At 44.7% G+C, this 19,148-nt stretch overlaps 1 protein-coding gene and 1 long non-coding RNA gene across 2 annotated transcripts in view; both read right to left on the bottom strand.

Annotated features, from left to right (window-relative positions):
- Window positions 1-2,025, bottom strand: part of LOC126988658 (uncharacterized) — a 2,054-nt gene extending 29 nt beyond the window's left edge. The window contains exons 1-2 of the long non-coding RNA XR_007742415.1: window positions 1,055-2,025; window positions 1-775 (exon numbers count right to left, since the gene is read on the bottom strand). The exon at window positions 1-775 is cut by the window's left edge and continues 29 nt beyond it. This is a non-coding gene — a long non-coding RNA (uncharacterized LOC126988658). The remainder of the gene's footprint in view (window positions 776-1,054) is intronic.
- A 1,420-nt stretch (window positions 2,026-3,445) lies between these two features.
- The window catches only part of LOC126988677 (serine/arginine repetitive matrix protein 2-like), a 73,231-nt gene continuing 57,528 nt past the window's right edge, over window positions 3,446-19,148 (bottom strand). Inside the window, exons 11-13 of the mRNA XM_050847032.1 lie at window positions 18,681-18,913; window positions 9,503-9,624; window positions 3,446-7,330 (exon numbers count right to left, since the gene is read on the bottom strand). Coding sequence (XP_050702989.1) covers window positions 5,569-7,330; window positions 9,503-9,624; window positions 18,681-18,913 — 2,117 coding nt within the window. The 3' untranslated portion in view covers window positions 3,446-5,568. The remainder of the gene's footprint in view (window positions 7,331-9,502; window positions 9,625-18,680; window positions 18,914-19,148) is intronic.

Genomic DNA, 19,148 nt, shown 5'->3' with positions numbered 1-19,148 from the left:
TTCAAGATGAGACATGACACGTATAAAACAGTGTGCCACGCGCTGGGGGCTGGGCGGAGGCGCGGAGAGGGCGTGCTCCCCAACCTCAGCCAGACGGAAACAACATATATACGATAACATGTGAAAATACACTAACTTTAGGCCCGACTCATACGCTCCCTCTACACCCCTTGCCCCCCCGCCGCCCCGCCCGCCGCTGACTAAAGGAAGGGCACTGGGGAAGGCTCGTGGGTGTGTGTGTCTGTATGTTCCTATCGGCGGGGGTAGCGGGGGCTGTGGCCGCAGAGAGAGGTACTTAACATAGTGATCTGTAAGTGGTATGCCTTGAAGGGTAAAATAGAGGGAGGGGTTATATTTAGGGGGAGTGGGGCCCCCTATGGTGACGTACGCACACACACACACACACACACACACACACACACACACACACACACACACACACAGACGTTAACGCTATGGGATGTAATATTAAATGTAGACAATAAAAGAAGGGTTGACTCCTTTCTGAGAGCCGCCAATGAAGGGATTTCAATACAACCAAAGGGATTATTACATGCGGAGGAGGAATACACGTTGTCTTCTCGTAAGCTTCACCTCTCGCTCTGACCTTCTCTTCTCCGTCACTGCTAACAGATAATACATGATGATACAGAGGAATTGAAGTATGTCTTTTGTTTCTTCACTTTTCGTCTTTCCTTGTCTTGTTCTGATCCTGTTTATCACAACTTACAAATATAAATGATAGACAGGACTTAAACATGTCTTTTCTCAGTACCTTTCCTCTTGTTTCCTCTTGTTCTGATCCTCTTTATCACAACTTACAAATAGAAATGATAGAGAGGAGTTCAAACATGTCTTTTCTCAGTGCTTTTCCTCTTGTTTCCTCTTGTTCTGATCCTCTTTATTACAACTTACAAATAGAAATGATAGAGAGGAGTTCAAACATGTCTTTTCTCAGTGCTTTTCCTCTTGTTTCCTCTTGTTCTGATCCTCTTTATTACAACTTACAGATATAAGTGATAGACAAGAGTTCAAACATGTCTTTTCTCAGTACTTTTCCTCTTGTTTCCTCTTGTTCTGATCCTCTTTATTACAACTTACAAATAGAAATGATAGACAGGACTTAAACATGTCTTTTCTCAGTACTTTTCCTCTTGTTTCCTCTTATTCTGACCCTCTTTGTCACAACTTACAAATAAAAATGATAGAGAGGAGTTCAAACATGTCTTTTCTCAGTACTTTTCCTCTTGTTTCCTCTTGTTCTGATCCTCTTTATTACAACTTACAAATAGAAATGATAGAGAGTATTTCAAACATGTCTTTTCTCAGTGCTTTTCCTCTTGTTTCCTCTTATTCTGATCCTCTTTATCACAACTTACAAATATAAATGATAGACAGGACTTAAACATGTCTTTTCTCAGTACCTTTCCTCTTGTTTCCTCTTATTCTGATCCTCTTTATCACAACTTACAATTAAAAGTGATAGACAAGAGTTCAAACATGTCTTTTCTCAGTACCTTTCCTCTTGTTCTAACCCTCTTTACAGATAATACACAATGATAGAGAGGAATTCAAATATATCTTTTTCACTATCTTTCTCCTATCCACTCGACCTCTCCTCTGGGCACTCATTCTATCTTCTTATGCTGGAGTAGAGTTTAAAGGGCTTTTTTGTGTTCTTTATCGTTTATTTGTGTTTGCCCTTGAGCTAATTTCGTTGGTGTAGAAAAAAGTATCATTCCATCTCCTCTTCCTCCTCCTCCTCCTCCTCCTTAGTCCTCCTTCTCCTCATCCTTCACCTCCTTCACCATCACTTCAGGTAATATCGGTCTCTCGTTCGCTGTCTCTTTGTATAATTACTCACCGGGCCTGTAGATCTCTCTCTCTCTTCGCTGCATATCTCTCTCTCTCTCTCTCTCTCTCTCTCTCTCTCTCTCTCTCTCTCTCTCTCTCTCTCTCTCTCTCTCTCTCTCTCTCTCTCTCTCTCTCTCTCTCTCTCTCTCTCTCTCTCTCTCTCTCTCTTCTTTTTTCTCTTTTCTTCTCTTTTTCTTTTAATTTTCACTTTTCGTTTCTTTTCCTTTTTTCTCTTCTCATCTCTTCTCTTCTCTTCTCTTTTTTCTCTCTCTCTCTCTCTCTCTCTCTCTCTCTCTCTCTCTCTCTCTCTCTCTCTCTCTCTCTCTCTCTCTCTCTCTCTCTCTCGCCCCCTCCCCCCCATCAAGGCATCGTTTTCATCCCGTGTCGGAAATCGTGCTGCCTCGTTTTGAAGCCTTCCCGAGTCACCCTTTCACCGCTCTGTCTTCCTTCGTCTCGCCTCTTGTACCGGGTTCGAATCCCGCTCTTGACCCCTGGAAGCCTCACTCAAACCCTAAAGCCTCACTCGACCCTTTGGCTAACTACACACACACACACACACACACACACACGGAAATGCTGTATATGACTTTTCTTTCTCTCCGTCTCTCTCTCCTAACGTTGAATGAATGGATACAACGAAATACAACGAAGAGAGAACATGCATTGATTGTATATTGAAAGGAAAAAACGTTACTTTCACACTCTGTCTTTGCGTTTTCTTTGAGTGAAAGTTAATGTAATAAAGTATAGGAGAGAATTGTGATTGTTCCAATGTGTGTGAAATTGAATATTCCCATACGTTGAAGAATTGAATTGGTGTTATTGTTGTTCTTCTAATTGTTGGTGTTGTTGATGATGGTGATTGTGGTGATGGTGAATGATACATAGATAAATAGATAGGGAGCTAGAGATTAAAAAAGAGCGCTAATTCTTTTGAAAATTTGACAAAAGATTGTAGTATTGATAGATAGATACATATACAGATAGATAGAAAGATAGAGAAAGAGCGCTAATTCTTTTGAAAATGTAGCGAAGGATTGTAAGTGTGATAGATACATATATAGATAGATAGAAAGATAAAGAAAGAGCGCTAATTCTTTTGAAAATGTAAAGAAGGATTGTAGTACTGATAGATATATAGACAGATAGAAAGATAGAGAAAGAGCGTTCATTCTTTTGAAAATGTAGCGAAGGATTGTAGAACTGATAGATAGATATATAGATAGATAGGAATAGATAAGGAAAGGACCCTGATTCACTTGAAAATGTGACAAAAAATAAGACTGCGGATTTCGGCTACAAAATCAAAATGCTCTTCAAATATCTTTTTACAGAGGAAGGACTTTCTTCTCGCTCTTTTTCCTCTCTGATCGACTTCCTTCCTGCCTCCCGCCTTTCCGCCATACGTAAAAAAAAAAAAAAAAACTACTTTGGAGCGAGTGTGTGTGTGCGTGTTTGTGCGTGTCTTGGTTTGTTTGTTTGTTTATGTTTGTTTATGTATGTGCTTTTTTCTATAGGTATTTTCATTGTTTCATTTGATATTTTTTTCTGTCCTTAATTTTCATATATTATCTTCTTTTTCGACTTACTAATATCTTCTAATCTTCTTGTTCTTGATGTTGTTCTTTTTCTTGTTTTCTTTATTTATTTCTTCTTAGTTAATTATCCTCCCTGTTACCATTACGTTTTACTATCATTATCACTATCACATAAATCATTTTCACATACTTACTTTTTTTTGCTATAGCCATTATCATGATTTTTGTATAGTTTTATTTGGCACGATCTATTGTATTATTTTCAAAAGTTGCGCTCCCCGTTTTCTTTCAACCGGCATTTTATTTTCTCCATTCCTCGGCGATGCGTGAGTCTTTTTCTTGTGCGATTCTTATTTCCTGGGTTTTCTGCTTCATCGGTTCGGTAATTGCTCTTGGAGGAGGATATCGCTTGGGAGAGGCAGCGCTGTCAGTGGCGGCGGCGGCGGTGGTGGTGGTGGTGGTGGTGGTAGTAGTGGTGGTGGTGGTCTTTTTGGTGTGGATAAAAGTGGTGGTGGTGGTGGTGGTGATTGGTGTTAAGAGAAGTATAAAAATAAGCTGAAGGACTGTTAAGATGTCTCCGTTCTCTTTTATCGTATTTCTTTCTGTTCCCATTCATCAATTATCTCTTATTCTATGTCTGTCTATTGCCATTCAACCTTTCTCTCTCACTGCCTTCCCTTTTATTCGCATTCATAAATTCCCTCATATTTTCTTTCTTTCTATTTCCCTTCATCATTTCTCTCATTGTATTTCCTTCTATTTCCATTCATCAGTTCCCTCTTATTGTATTTCCTTCTATTCCTTTTCATTAGTTCTCTTTATTTTATTTATTTCGATTCTCATTCATTAGTTCTCTCATTTTGTGTTTATTTATATTCCCAAACATCATTTCTCTCTCTTACAATATGTCTTTCTATATTTATCCATTCATCAGTTCCCTCTTATTTTATTTATTTCTATTCCCTTTCATCAGTTCTATGTATTGTATTTATTTCGATTCTCATTCATTAGTTCTCTCATTTTGTGTTTATTTATATTCCCAAACATCATTTCTCTCTCTTACAATATGTTTTTTCTATAACTATCCATTCATCAGTTCCCTCTTATTCCATTTGTTTCTATTCCCATTCACCAGTTTTCTCTTACTATATTTCATTCTATTCTCATTTTCCCTCCTCCTCCATTCTTTTCCTCCTCTTCCTCTGTTTCTTTGTATTCCTCACCTCCCCAACACTACACAAAAGCATCGTGAAACATACCTGTACAAAAAGCTACACTGGTAATGCTAACAATAATAATCATCATAATGCCACTCAAAGAACGAAGAAGCAATCCCTGTAAGTGACTGACACATCATATAAAAAAGGCTTAACCCCACTCATACACGTTTACGACTTGTGTGCTTTGCCGTGTCCATTAAACAAGGATTACCACGTCACTTACTCGTCACACTTAAGTAATATGGGTGAGGGTACGTTCTCTCTCTCTCACTCTCTCTCTCACTCAGTCTCTTCCGTTCATCCAGTATTCACGTCCAAAAATGTATTATATAAAACATGACTCGTAAAACATAAATGAAACAGCTCGTGTGTTACATATACATATACATACTGGCGTCAAGGGGATGTCCGCGCCCGCCCGACAGCAGAGCCCATTAATACATCGATCCACATCAACGACACCACTTCAAGGAGGAGGGAGGGAGGGAGGGTCTTACTGGCGGAGGGAGAGATCACGAGTATTGGTGTAGGGAGTATATGACCCTGTTTTCTCTCTCTCTCTCTCTCTCTCTCTCTCTCTCTCTCTCTCTCTCTCTCTCTCTCTCTCTCTCTCTCTCTCTCTCTCTCTCTCTCTCTCTCTCTCTCTCTCTCTCTCCCTCGGTGTGCGTGTTTGTGTGTGTGTTTGTTTCGCAGTTCTTGTCTCTCACCCACACACCCATCATCATCATCTTTGCAACACACTCGCCTCTTGGGTGTCAATGTTTACGCCTCATGTTCGCTGGGTCATTCTTCACGATAACTTAGTATCCCCTCTGATGGGCAAACAGTCTTTCTTGGTCTTTGTCCCATTGTTCGGAGCACTCCCAACATTGCAACACACACACACGAACACACACAACACACACACGCCTCACCAGGCTTCAGGTTCGCTGGCCGCACGCACAGACCGTCGCTGCTTAGTCCATCTTGAGTTCTATCCTGATCTTGGTGTCGAGGGGACACACGATGCGCAGCCTATCGGGTCGGCTAGAACCTGGTTGAGACGAGGGTGACCCCGCCATCTGAGTCACCACCAGGTGGCCGTCCTTGGAGGAGTCGATCTTGAAGTTGCCCAGCACGTCCGTCTCGCCGCTCCCCTGGGATACCTGCACCACTTCTCCCAGCTCGGCTGCCGACAGGAGACTTTCTAGGGATCCGTGCCGCGGCCCCGTGAGGCTGCCCAATGAGCCTTTCCGGGGCATCCACGGCTGATCCACGGTGAGGTTGCTGGGCGAGGCCAGCATGAGGGCTCCTGCTTGCTCTTGAGTGGGGAAGGCATACAGTGACTTCTTTCTCTGGCGGTTGGGGGATCCTCCGGTGGGGCTGGCCCAGGAGCCTTTCCTGGAGCACCGGGACGTGTCCAGCATGCGGCTCCCCGGGGACTCCCTTGTCCCGCTGCCCGAGGGACTTACCTTCGGGGTTTCCAGCTTGCAGCTCCCCGTCGACCCCTTCCTTGGAGCGTCCAGGTTGAATCCCAGGGACTCCCTCTTCGGGGGATCCAAGACGAAGCCGCCTGAGCAACTCTTCCTCCGTAGGTGCAGGTTCTCTTCCAGACCCTTGAAGCTGCCGGAGGGACTTTTGTAACTCCCGGAGGGGCTCCTCCTTGAGCTCTCTGCCTTGAAGCCAGCTCCCGGAGACTCCCTCATGGATCCGCCCGAAGGACTCTTCCTTGAAGCATCCACTCTGAGGCTCCTCGAAAGTTCTCGTGTGATCAATTCTGCGACTTTTGTGCACGGGTCGGACTTCAGGCTGCGCGTCATCTCCCTCTGGAAGCTGCTGGAGGAGCTTTTGGCCGGAGGATCCTTGAGGCTTCCCGACGCTTCTCTCTGGAATCCCTCGGAGGGGCTTCGCTTTGGTGTGTGAAGTTTGCAGGTCCCGGAATCGGTCTTGTAGTTGTCTGAGGGGCTCCTCCTTGGAGATTCCCCGGACTGACTGCCCGACGAGTCCTTCCTGTGGCTTCTGGTTGGGCTTCGTAGACTTCCCGATGGACTTCTTTGTGAGCCGTGAACTTTGCAGCTCCCGAGGGAGGATTTCCTTAGATTCTCCGGCGTGGAGGTCACGAAGCTGCCGATTGATCCTCTCCTGAGGGCGTCCGAGCGTTCCCTGTTGTAGGAGAGGCTCGGCACCTCCAGAGACTCCCTCCGGTGCCTCGTTGGCTGAACTTTTATCAGGCTCTCGATCAGCTCCTGCGGCAGCGGCAGGCCTGGCCCGATACTGCCGACGGAGTTGCGCCGCACCGGCTCCGGCACTTCCAGCTTGGAGCGAACCGACAGCTCTCCCTTGAAGCTCCCCGGCCCCTCCCTCCTGTGGGCGCTGAGGGCCTGTTTCGCTTCCTCTGGAAGCTCCAGCTTGAAGCTTCCCGAGGGGCTGACGCGTGTCCTCGACGGGCTCCTCCGCGGGTCGTCGTACTTCAAGCTGCCGGAAACACTCTTGCAGGTCTCTGAGGGGCTCCTTGAGCGGGGCATCCGGAAGCTGCTTGAGACACTGCTCCTCGAGGTGCTTAACCTTGAGCTGGCGGGGGAATCCTGCGCGATGCCTTCGAGTGGAAGACCCTTTGTGAGGCCCTCGCGGGGCTCGTCCCGAAGACTGCTCCTGGCGGCTTTGCGAGGATGATCCAGCAGGGGGGTCGCGGCGCCCTCCGGAGTGTTTGTGCCGCTGCTGCTGCTGCTCACCATGTTCCTGTGGGAGAGACAGGGCGTGAATGCGTCACTTAAGGAGCGGGTGATGGCGGGGCAGGGAGGATATGGGACGGCGGGAAAACCGTTCACCGACGGCGACGCGGTGAGGGCAGCATTCACGGCCGAGGTGTGGGGGGGACAGCTGGCGCGCGGGTTACTGCAGAGACTGTGAGCACGCGGCCCGAAGGACTTGGACGCTTCTTCCTTGTGGTCTCCGCATGGCTTCTGTTCATCCGCTCCAACCCCTAAGGCGTGGCCTGCGTCATGGGGGTAGGAAGGGTGATCTTGGAAGCTCTCTATCTTCTCTTCTCAGCTAACAGGCAATAGGCTACACTGGGCTATTCTTACCTAATTGTCATTATGTGTGGCTACTTATTCTTCATTCAAGTGCAACGCTACGGTGTGCATGGCAAGCTGATTGAGAAAGTCTATATACAGTGTTCAGCATCTTTGTTTTCGTGATACAACTTTACATTGAGAGTTATGCGATTTTACATCTACATAACGCTAAGGATTAATTAAGAGGGGCGCCTTGCCACGACCAGGCCTTAAGGGCGTGGACTGATTTGGGTGACATTAGGCCCCTTCTTGTTTACCTGTGGCCGTGGGGGAGGCGGCAAACAGGGGGCTCTTCCTTGACGACCGAGGACAAGCTGCCTGGAGACTTGATGGAGCATGATAGTTTACGTTTGGTTCATCTACATTTTACAGACTCTACTTTTGTATCCTTCTTGATAATACATGATCGTTTGATTGCCAAGGGTTATATTTACTTATCTTTGAATATTTAACCCGATAGCAGCGACGGGCCAAATTTGTGGCTTTACCGTGTAGTAGCGACGGGCCAAATTTGTGGCTTTACCGTGTAGCAGCGACGGGCCAAATTTGTGCCATGATATAAACACCCCAAAATAGATGATGCATAAACTGATCACAAATGTTTTGATATATATTATGAAATGGTTTGTGTGAGTGATGATTTTTTTTCTCATTTTTCTCGCTTAGAGGGACCATTAAGAAACATGATCCCCGCTGCTACTGGGTTAATGGACCGGTGATTACATAGTTTCTTTTTAACGTCCTAATTATGTCTGTTTAGCAGTTTATTTGCAACTGTCTCAAACATCTTTTTTACTAATAGCTTCCCTACATCTTTGCTATTAACTCCATTGTGGAAATCATCGCATCGCTAGTGGAGTAAGTTCAAAGATGCTGAGAGTAACCTATTTATGTTGTTTCAAATTTCCTTTGTTTATGTTAGCCGAGGTCTAGGGTTCATTTTTTTCCCTATCCCTGTCTTGATTTTACCGGGAAGGCTGGACGTAGCAAGGCCCGGTCACGCCAAGGGGGATTAGGCTGCACTTTGCGACCCGAGTAAAAAATATGAAAAGAAAAGTTGGAGTGAGTGGGATGAGGAAGGCGGGGCGGGGCGGGGCGGGGAGAGGGGTCTGGTATAATACAGGGCAGGGCGGGGTCAGGGAGGGACACACAAACACGTATTCCTACAACGAGGGTTTCCAGCCAGCTTTGATGGTTAATATGGGCTGGCCGGGACGGAGAAAATGACACACGAGAAATGGATGACAGTTTAGCATGCCAGGGAAACACACACACACACACACACACACACACACACACACACACACATTATACCCAAAAAACTCACCCACACAAAAAAACTCATACCCCCTACCCCCCTATCCCCCTCCCCCCCCCACAAACAGACACACAGACACACAAACAGAGGGAGGACAACATACCTGGGGATACACAGGTGGACACTAGCTAGCCACTAGGAAGGGACTAGACCGAGCTCTCCCGCTGGCTGGGGCTGCCGGCCTGGTCTCTAGGGGTGGCTTGGGGACCCCGGGGGGACTCATTCTCAGGGTGAAAGGCCACGGTGGAGGTGGAGCCGTGGTGGTTGGCGGAGGAGGAGGTGGTGGAAGAGCAGGAAGGAGTTGCACGGCCCGAGGAGAGGGAGCCGGCCCTGCCTAAGCTAAGGGTAGGGTGGTGGTAGGGGGGCGGCAGGGCGGCCAGGACCTCGTGGGTGTAGGGCGCCTCGCTGCGTAGCTCCCTGGGGTACAGCTTGGGCAGGGTGGCGGGGTGGGGAGGGTCGAGGGGGTAGGTGTGAGGCGATAGAAAGGGCATCTGCTCAGGGGTGTAGTGCGCGTACAGTGTGGGCGGGACGGCGCGGGCGGCGGGCGAGGAGGCTGCCAGCGGACGGCCCAGGTGGATGAGCGTCCCGGCGGCGTCTGCTCCAGGTCCCTCGCGCGGCATCACCACCGGCAAGCCCTTCTGTGTGGCAGGATACGCGGCCGCCATGTTAGGTCACACACACACACACACACACACACACACACACACACACACACACATTACCCCCTCCCCCCACACTCACACCAACATCCATGGACCCATTCGTACTAAGATGGATAGATAGACAGATAGATAGGTTGATAGATAGGAAGATAGATAGCTGGATAGATAGATAGATAGATAGGTTGATAGATTGGAAGATAGATAGATGGATAGATAGATAGGTTGATAGATAGGAAGATAGATAGATGGATAGATAGACAGATAGGTTGATAGATAAGAAGATAGATAGATGGATAGATAGATAGATAGATAGGTTGATAGATAGAAAGATAGATATTTGGCCATTAAAGATCAAGATTCACTTTATAGATAGCAAGATAGATAGCTAGATAGATAAATAGATAGACATTGATAGAGTAAAAGACAAGATTCACTTTAGAATGTGAAATGAAAACACACACACACACACACACACACACACACACACACACACACACACACACACACACACACACACACACACACACACACACACCTCCATGCACCTGTAATCCTCTACACTAATGGGATGCCGCCGTGCCAGTAATACAAGTGCCTCGTCCTTCCTACCCCTGTGCTCTCTCTGACTAACACTATTACCAACACACGCTAGACATCACTCCGCTAAGGGGGACTCCGCTACCTCCTATAAATAGATGCAAATATATATACACACACAGGTATGCACACACAGGTAAGCTCCGTTGAACATCCTCATCGCACACAAACCCTGAAAAGCAACTTGTGGATTAGTCTTCGCCACAAACAACACGCGACTGTTCTCATGAAATTAATTTAGTCCTAACCGCTAATTCCGCGTTGGCATGTAGCGTCTGACAGTGCGGAGAGTAAGGTAGATTATATAATTGTGTTCTGCTTTGCGTCTTTGTGTAGCAGATCAGGAGCGGCTGGAACCAAGACCTGTATTTTATCATTCAGTCTGTGGGCAATGATTAATATTTTATTTGTGCGGCGGTGTTGGCGACAGTGGGGCGAGGGAAGGATCAGACAGGGGACTAGAGTAAGGATGGGAGCTAAAGGAGTAGAAAAAGATAGAACGTGAAGGAAATGAAAATGAAAGAGAGATAAGAAAAGGAAATGATAGAACTAAATGAAGGAAGGGAAACACAAGTAAAGGAAAGATGGAAGAACTGGAGAGAGAGACAGAGAGAAGGAAAAGAGTAAGGGATATAAAGCTGAAGGAAGGAAGGGAGGAAAAGCCGCAGAGAGGGAGGGAAGGAGCTGAAAAACGAGGAGACACAAAGATGAATGAAAACTCGTAACAAGAAAAAAGGACGTTTGTGAGAGAGATCGACAGGAAAAAGAGGAAAAATGTATAAAGAGAACATATTTTGACGTAGAGTTGTTCAAGAATATCATACTAGTAAACAAAGGAGAGAAAGTCGTGTGTGAGCGAGAGAGATAGAAATGGATGGGGAATGAAATAAAATACGGAGTTAAGTTATTTTGATCTAGAGTTGTATAAGCACATCAAACGAAGCATCAAAGGGAACACAGGAGCGTGGATTGATCCTGAAAGTGCTTTGTGGAGTTAATATTAAATGACGGGCGTCGTAATTACCCTTGTGGTGTTAGATGCTATCCCGGATGTTTGACCTGCCACTGGAATACGGAAGCTGGTGTTGGTGTTGGTGTTGTTGATGGTATAGTCTGGTCACGGAGCCTGTTCATCCGGCGCCTAGGCAGCGTTTGTTATTGCTCCTGTGATTGGCTGCACCCCTCCCTCACTCACTTGTATGTTCTTCGTCATAGCTCGTCTCTTATTCACAACAGACCACTTTAGTAGGTTCCGTTGGACTCAGCAGTAATTGCGCAACTCAGTTATGGTTATCTAAACTCGATAAAATAAAACATAAAGGAAATGTGATGGAGAGGTGCAGCCAATCACAAGAGCCGTAACAAACGCTGCCTAGGCTCCGTCAGCAGACCATAGGGGTGAGTGAGAGCTTATGTAGTTGTTAGCGTTGCTGGTAGGGAGGATTTACCTTTGATGGTGGTGGTGATGGTGATGGTGATGGTGATTTAGGAGCTTTGCCATACCATAGATCACAGAAACAACACCGTTAAGTCACACCACCATACAAATCACCACACCTCAGCTTACCACACTACGCAACACTACACCATACTTTAAAACAACAAGAAAACAACAAAAATAAACCGACACAGCTCACCACACCACACCATATAGCACAACACTATACGAGTCCACCACACGCCACACTCCTAGCAGACGACCACGCCACACTACGTTAGCCACATCATCACACTAACACACTCTACTCTCTCTGTCACACTAACACACTCTCTCTCACACCAACACACGCTACTCTCTCTCACACTAACCCACTCTACTCTCTCTCACACTAACACACTCTACGCTCTGCCACACTAACACACTCTACTCTCTGTCACACCAACACACTCTACTCTCTCTCACACTAACACACTCTACTCTCTGTCACACTAACACACTCTACTCTCTGTCACACTAACACACTCTACTCTCTGTCACACTAACACACTCTACTCTCTGTCACACTAACACACTCTACTCTCTGTCACACTAACACACTCTACTCTCTGTCACACTAACACACTCTGACACACTAACACACTCTACTCTCTGTCACACTAACACACTCTACTCTCTGCCACACTAACACACTCTACTCTCTGTCACACTAACACACTCTACTCTCTGTCACACTAACACACTCTACTCTCTGTCACACTAACCCACTCTACTCTCTGTCACACTAACACACTCTACTCTCTGCCACACTAACCCACTCTACTCTCTGTCACACTAACCCACTCTACTCTCTGTCACACTAACACACTCTACTCTCTGTCACACTAACCCACTCTACTCTCTGTCACACTAACACACTCTACTCTCTGTCACACTAACCCACTCTACTCTCTGCCACACTAACACACTCTACTCTCTGTCACACTAACACACTCTACTCTCTCTCACACTAACACACTCTACTCTCTGTCACACTAACACACTCCACAAACCTAATACCACCACCGAGCATTACGTCACACCACATCACCACACAAAACACCACACCCACCACCACCGCAGTCACCACAAGAGATAACACAACCACTACACCACAATCCTCACCACCACACCAACACCGCCACACAATGCTACACACAACCACTACATACAACACCATAACCACTGCACAATCCTTCTCACCAACACCAACTCACGATACCACCACCACTACATTGCTCCACTCCACAAACCCACCACCACCACCACCACCACCACCACTCCATCAGGCCCCTTAATGGCGTCCACTCCATAACTCCGCCGCCGTCCACCGCCCACCGAAAATATGGCGCCCTTATAAATGCCTCCCCCGCTCCACCGCGACTGTCAGACTCTCGGATTTATTGTTGGTCGCCGGTACGCACGCACACACGCACATACACACACATACACGCATATACACGCACACACAGACTCACAGACATGTCTTTTCTAACCTGACCTGACCTAACCTAACCTAACCTAACCTACTCTAACCTAACTTAACCCAACCTAACACACACACACACACACACACACACACACACACACACACACACACACACACTTAAATCTTGCTGCGAAAGTAGAAAGAAATAAGTGTTTAAAAGAAATTGGGTTTGGGTTTGTATTTCCTGTGTGTGTGTGTGTGTGTGTGTGTGTGTGTGTGTGTGTGTGTGTGTGTGTGTGTGTGTGTGTGTGTGTGACGGCGGTAAACACATCAAACACAGGCCTTCATTTACCTGCTGGTCCCCGCCGATAATAAACTTCAGGTGCAAATATTGGCCCAGGAATTCATGGCTCCTTCTATTCCTTTTGTGTTCCCTTGTATTACTTCTCCTTCCCGTATTTCCGAAGGGGTTTGAAAGGTAATTGAAGAGTGTATGTTATGCGTGTGTGTGTGTGTGTGTGTGTGTGTGTGTGTGTGTGTGTGTGTGTGTGTGTGTGCAAGAGTTTCGTTTGCTTAAGACTTCAAATGTTTCCCCGATGCAAAGTTTAGCGGAATGAGTTTTAAGATTGTATGCGAATGAAAACTGTGATAATATTAAATGGAATACGTTACTGTTGTTATTTTTACTACTACTACTACTACTACTACTACTACTGCTACTACTACAAGAGGTGAGAAAGAGGGAGGTGGAGGGAGGAAGGAGGAAGAGAGGGAAGGAGGATGGAAAGAAGATAGGAGATAGGATGTATGGGGTTCCTCTACTACCACTACTACTACTACTACTACTGCTACTACTACTACTACTACTATTACTACTACAGCTTCTTCAACCCCCACTATCAGCAATGCAGTACAAAATAACTTAACAAAATCCAAAGTTCACACCGCCACAATCCACCACGTATCACCCTCCTGCCCCCTCTCCTTCATTCCACCCGAACCCTATCAATGATTCGTGATGGTAAACGAAAAATAGCGAAGTCTGTGTTCTAATTAGTGACCGCAACCTGTTTTCCCTTCCACACATCCCCTCCTCCCTTTCCCCCTCCTTCCCCTGCTTTCCCCTCTGCCACACGACCCCTGCAGTGCTAAGTAAGGGGGATGGGAAAGGTAGCAGGGTGCGGAAGGGAATTTGGAAGGGAAAATGTGTGGAGAGTAAGACAGGAAGCGGGAGAAGTGTGGATAGGGATAAACATGTGGAAAGGGAAGGAAAAGACGAGAAAACGAAGACTGGGGCAGATTTAGAGAGAAAGGAAGATTAATATAAATCGAGAGAGAAATGAATGGACAGGTAAATTGAGGTGAAGGGAAAAGGGAAAAAGGAAAGAAAAGGAAAACTGGGATATATTTAGACAGAAAGAAAGATTGATATAGATAAATAAGTGAATAGAAAGATAGGTTAATAAAGAGGTAGAGGGAGAAGGGAATTGTGAAGAAAATGAAGAATGAGGTATTTAGAAAGACAGATAGAAAGAAAAATACAGGTAGATATAAATGCATTTGGATTCTTTTTAGGAGCAGCGAGTAGCGGGCTTTTTTTTTATTAATGTTTACTTTTTTGTGCCCTTGAGCTGTCTCCTTTGCTGTTAAAAAAAAAAAATAGACAGATAGGCAAGAGATAAATAGATGGATAAATAGATAGACAGATAGATAAACAGAAACTGGCAGAAACACACAAAAAAATAGACAGACTGACAGGCAAAGACAGACGCAGAAGTACAGACAGACGAACGTGAAAACAGTTAGATAAATGAAAGGGTATATGGATAGATAGATAGACAGATAGATAAAGAGAGAAACAGCGACAGAAACAGACATAAAAATAGACAAAAAAAAAAAAGCCTCAGACACACAAACAACCAAAGACTTGAAATCAGACAGACAGACAGACAATCAGCAGGGTAAAGAGATTGACAAACAGACGTATACGAGCGGACATGTTGACTGACAGACCGACTCATCCACCGCTACACAAACAGAGATGAAAGGAAGACCGGAGGAGGAAGGAATGCGGAGGAAAATGCCTGACTATGAAAAAAAGAGAAAAAGTGGAAAATAAAAATAAGTAAAAAAATGTTAAGGTTTGAGAAGCGTGACTGCGAAGAAAAAATCCCAATGGAGAATAGATTATAAGAAAATTGGGTTAGGTTACATTTTTTTATTTTGCGGTGAGAGAGAGAGAGAGAGAGAGAGGGAGAGGGGGAGGGGGAGGAAGAGGAAGGAATAGAGGAAGGAGAAGGAGAGGAAGGAAAAAGAAAATGTGAAGGAGAAGAAGAAGGAGGAGGAGGAGATGGAGAAATGAGAAGGAGAAGAGGGAAAAGGAGAAGGAAAAAAGAAAATAAGAAAATAAGGAAAATCAAAAAAAGGAAGTAAGGAAAAAAAGGAAAAGGAAAAAGGAAAAGGAAGAAGAAAAAGGAATGGAAAAGGAAAGACAGAGAAAGACAGAGAAAGACATAGAAAGACATAGAAAGAGAGAGAGAGAGAGAGAGAGAGAGAGAGAGAGAGAGAGAGAGAGAGAGAGAGAGAGAGAGAGAGAGAGAGAGAGAGAGATCAGTGTGACGGCAGATATTAAAAAAAAAGTACACCTGTAATTATTTATATCAACCCATAAAATGACTTTCAACAGCTGCATCAACTGTTACAAAAAATACGATTCGTTTTATGGCAATGATTACAGTGATATTAATGGCGCTATTAATTATGATATAGTTATTGGCATCATAAGTGGTGTTTTAAATAGTGGTATACTTATTATTATGATCAGTTCTATTATATTACTATTATAAATGTTTTGTTGTTGTTGTTGTTGTTGTTGTTGTTGTTGTTGTTTTACAGGTAGCAATGTTGGTGTTGTTTCCCGTAGAACAATGTGTCAATGCAAATAGTAGTAGTAGTAGTAGTAGTAGTAGTAGTAGTAGTAGTAGTAGTAGTAGTAGTAGTAGTAGTAGTAGTAGTAGATTAGTAGTAGTAGTAGTAGTAGTAGTAATGGTAGTTGTATTGGTAGTTGTAGGAGGAGGAGGAGGAGGAGGAGGAAGAGAAAGATAATGAGAATGAAAATGACAATGAATATGAAAATGAAAATGACGATGAAAATGAGGAGGAGGAGGAGGAGGAGAATGAGAAGATGGAGAAGGAGAAGCAATATTGGCAGCAGCAAGGCGCAGTAGGAGTGAAAAGATCAGAACGTCTTGGGTCTACACGGCGGGTCTTTAATGACAGGAGAGAGAGAGAAAAAAAATCCTCATGTTGCAAAATGGAGGGAACACTGAGGCGAGGCGGGGCGGTGCGCGGAGGAGTGGGGCGGAGGAGTGAGCGGTGCCCGAGAGGTGGTGCAGTCAGGCTGGGACGATGAGGATGGTGATTGTGATTGCAGTGATGATGGTGATGGTGATGATGATGTTGTTGCTGTCATTATTGTTTTTATTCCTGTTTTCGTTTCTCCGTTCTTTATTTCTTCTGTTCATTGACGTTCTTAATTAACTTTTCTTCTTTTTAATTTAGCTACTTTTTTCACTTTCTACCCATCTTCTTTTCTACCTCTTTTCCTTCATTAGTCTACCTCTCTCCATTCTCTACCGTCCTCCTCCTTTTCTATCATAACCTATTTTCCTATGTTACTTTACCTCTCCATTTTCTACCTATCTGCTTTTCCATCATTTCTACCTTTAAATAAGTAAATAAAGGATGAAAGGAAAAGAAAAAGGAAGGAAAGGAGGACGAGAAGGGAAAGAGACACAGGAAGAGGGGGAATAAAAAAAAATGAAGCAGGAAAATGAAAATGAAAGAAAGGCGGACGAGGAGGGAAAGAAACATGGGGGGGGGAGGAGGGAGGAAATAAAAGATAAGGCGGGGAAAGGAAAAGGGAAGAAAGGAGTTCGAGGAGGGAAAGAAACATAAGCGGGGAAAGAAAAATAATAGATGAAGCGGTAAGAGAAAAAGTGAAGAAAGGAAAACGGGAACGGAATTGGACACAGACACGAAAAATAAAAGATGAAACCGGAAAAGGAAAGACAGGAGAACAAGAAGGAAAGAGACAGGGGGGGGGGGGGTAAAAGCGGGGTATAAGGAAACAATACAAATACAACACGAAAAAGATAAAAAGGAAAAGGAAGTGAAATTTGAGAGAGAGAAAGAGAGAAGATAAAAATAAATAAGAAAAACTAAAATGCAAAAATGAGAGAAAATTGTTGATATAAAAGAGAAAAGAGAAAGAGAAAGAGAAAGTAAAGAAGGGAAAGGGAAATGGAGGAAGACAAACAGGAGGTGAAACTGGAGATGAAGAAAGGTTAGGAAGACAACACGGAAGTAAAAGAGAAGAAGAAAGAAGAAAACAAAGACGCAGAAGAAGAAAAGTGCTGATAAAAATATAGAAAAAAAACAAGAAAGGGCAAAATAAAAAAAAAAGAAGAAAATCTAGTCACGTCATTCTTCGCTCGACCACAAACGAAGGAAGACAACGAAGACAAGAAAGAAAGAAAAAAAAAAGATTGCTAAATGACCTCAGCTTGACCGTTCCTCCGACTCTTGTGATTACCTTTGATGTGAGATTCCCTGACCTTTCAATGGCCTTTAAATGTGTGTGTGTGTGTGTGTGTGTGTGTGTGTGTGTGTGTGTGTGTGTGTGTGTGTGTGTGTGTGACACACACACACACACACACACACACACACACACACACACACACACACACACACACACACGCACACACACTTTCCTTCCCGACCTACATATCAAACTCATTCTTCATTCACGGTCACCAGTAAATCGGATTGTCATAGTCTCCCCTTCTTAACACACTTTTTTCTTCTTCTCGTCTTCCCTTCCTTCCTTCCTTCCTCCCCTTCGTATATTTATCATTTCACAGTTTTGCATTTCCCTTCTCTTATTCTGTATCTCTTCTATCCTTTCCTTGGCTGTTCTTTCTCCTTCTTCTCTGTTTTACTTCTGTTTTCTGTTCTCTCTTATTTCCTTCTTTCTTCTACTCGTTTCCATCCCCTTTATTTGCTAGTTATGTTTTTTACTTTTTATTCTATCTGTATTTTCTGCTTTTAACTAACTTTCTACCACTCACTGCCTTGCACGCCTCTCTTCTCTGTTTCTCTATTCTCCTCTTCTTCTATTCACTGTCCTTTATTTTATTTTTTGCTCCGTTATTTTACTTTTTTTCATTTTCTACACGTTTTCCCCTTCTACTTTATCTCTTTCTATATCCTACCTTTCTCCTCCTTTTCTATCATGTCTACCTCATTTCCTCTTTTACTTTACGTCTTTTCATTTTCTACTTATCTCCTCTACCATCATATCTACCTATTTTCATCTCTTTCCATTTTCTACCTATCTCTTTTTCTATCATTTCTACTTAGTTTCATTACTTAATATCTTTCCCTTCTCTAACAATCCTAACTTCATCTTCAATAACCCATCTTCACTATCCTTCCTCCTGCACCTTCACCGCCTTCGTCATGACATACCTGGCGCAGCAGATTCCCAGGGTTGATGTAGAAGGACCCATCATGCCCTTGGAGGTACTCTGACCCGTGCTGCTGCTGCTGTTGGTGCTGCTGCTGCGGGCTTGAGAGATGCTGGCCTGTCGAAGGGGAGGTGGGCGGTGACTTCTGCAGTTGCTGGTGGTGCTTTTGAAGGTCTGTGATGGGCATGGTCTCAGCCGTATAGGTGTGGGTTTGCAGCTCCTTCACCTGGTGGTCTGTTGGGTGAGGTTTAAGGGAAGGGTGAGTGAGGCTGCTGGGAGCGTGAGGGGAAGGGGGTCGTGTTTTTTGGGGGTAGTGTTTGTGTGGGTGTAGGGGTAGTGTGTGTGTGTGTGTGTGTGTGTGTGTGTGTGTGTGTGTGTGTGTGTGTGTGGGTGTGTGTATGTTTGTGGTCGTGTTAGTGTTTGTATAAGTGTATCTGTGTGTATCATTAGTTTGGCTACTGTGTGTGTG

Source organism: Eriocheir sinensis, chromosome 70 (assembly GCF_024679095.1).
Source record: "Eriocheir sinensis breed Jianghai 21 chromosome 70, ASM2467909v1, whole genome shotgun sequence".
Classification (NCBI taxonomy): domain Eukaryota; kingdom Metazoa; phylum Arthropoda; class Malacostraca; order Decapoda; family Varunidae; genus Eriocheir; species Eriocheir sinensis.
This window is presented reverse-complemented; position numbering and strand designations above follow the sequence as displayed.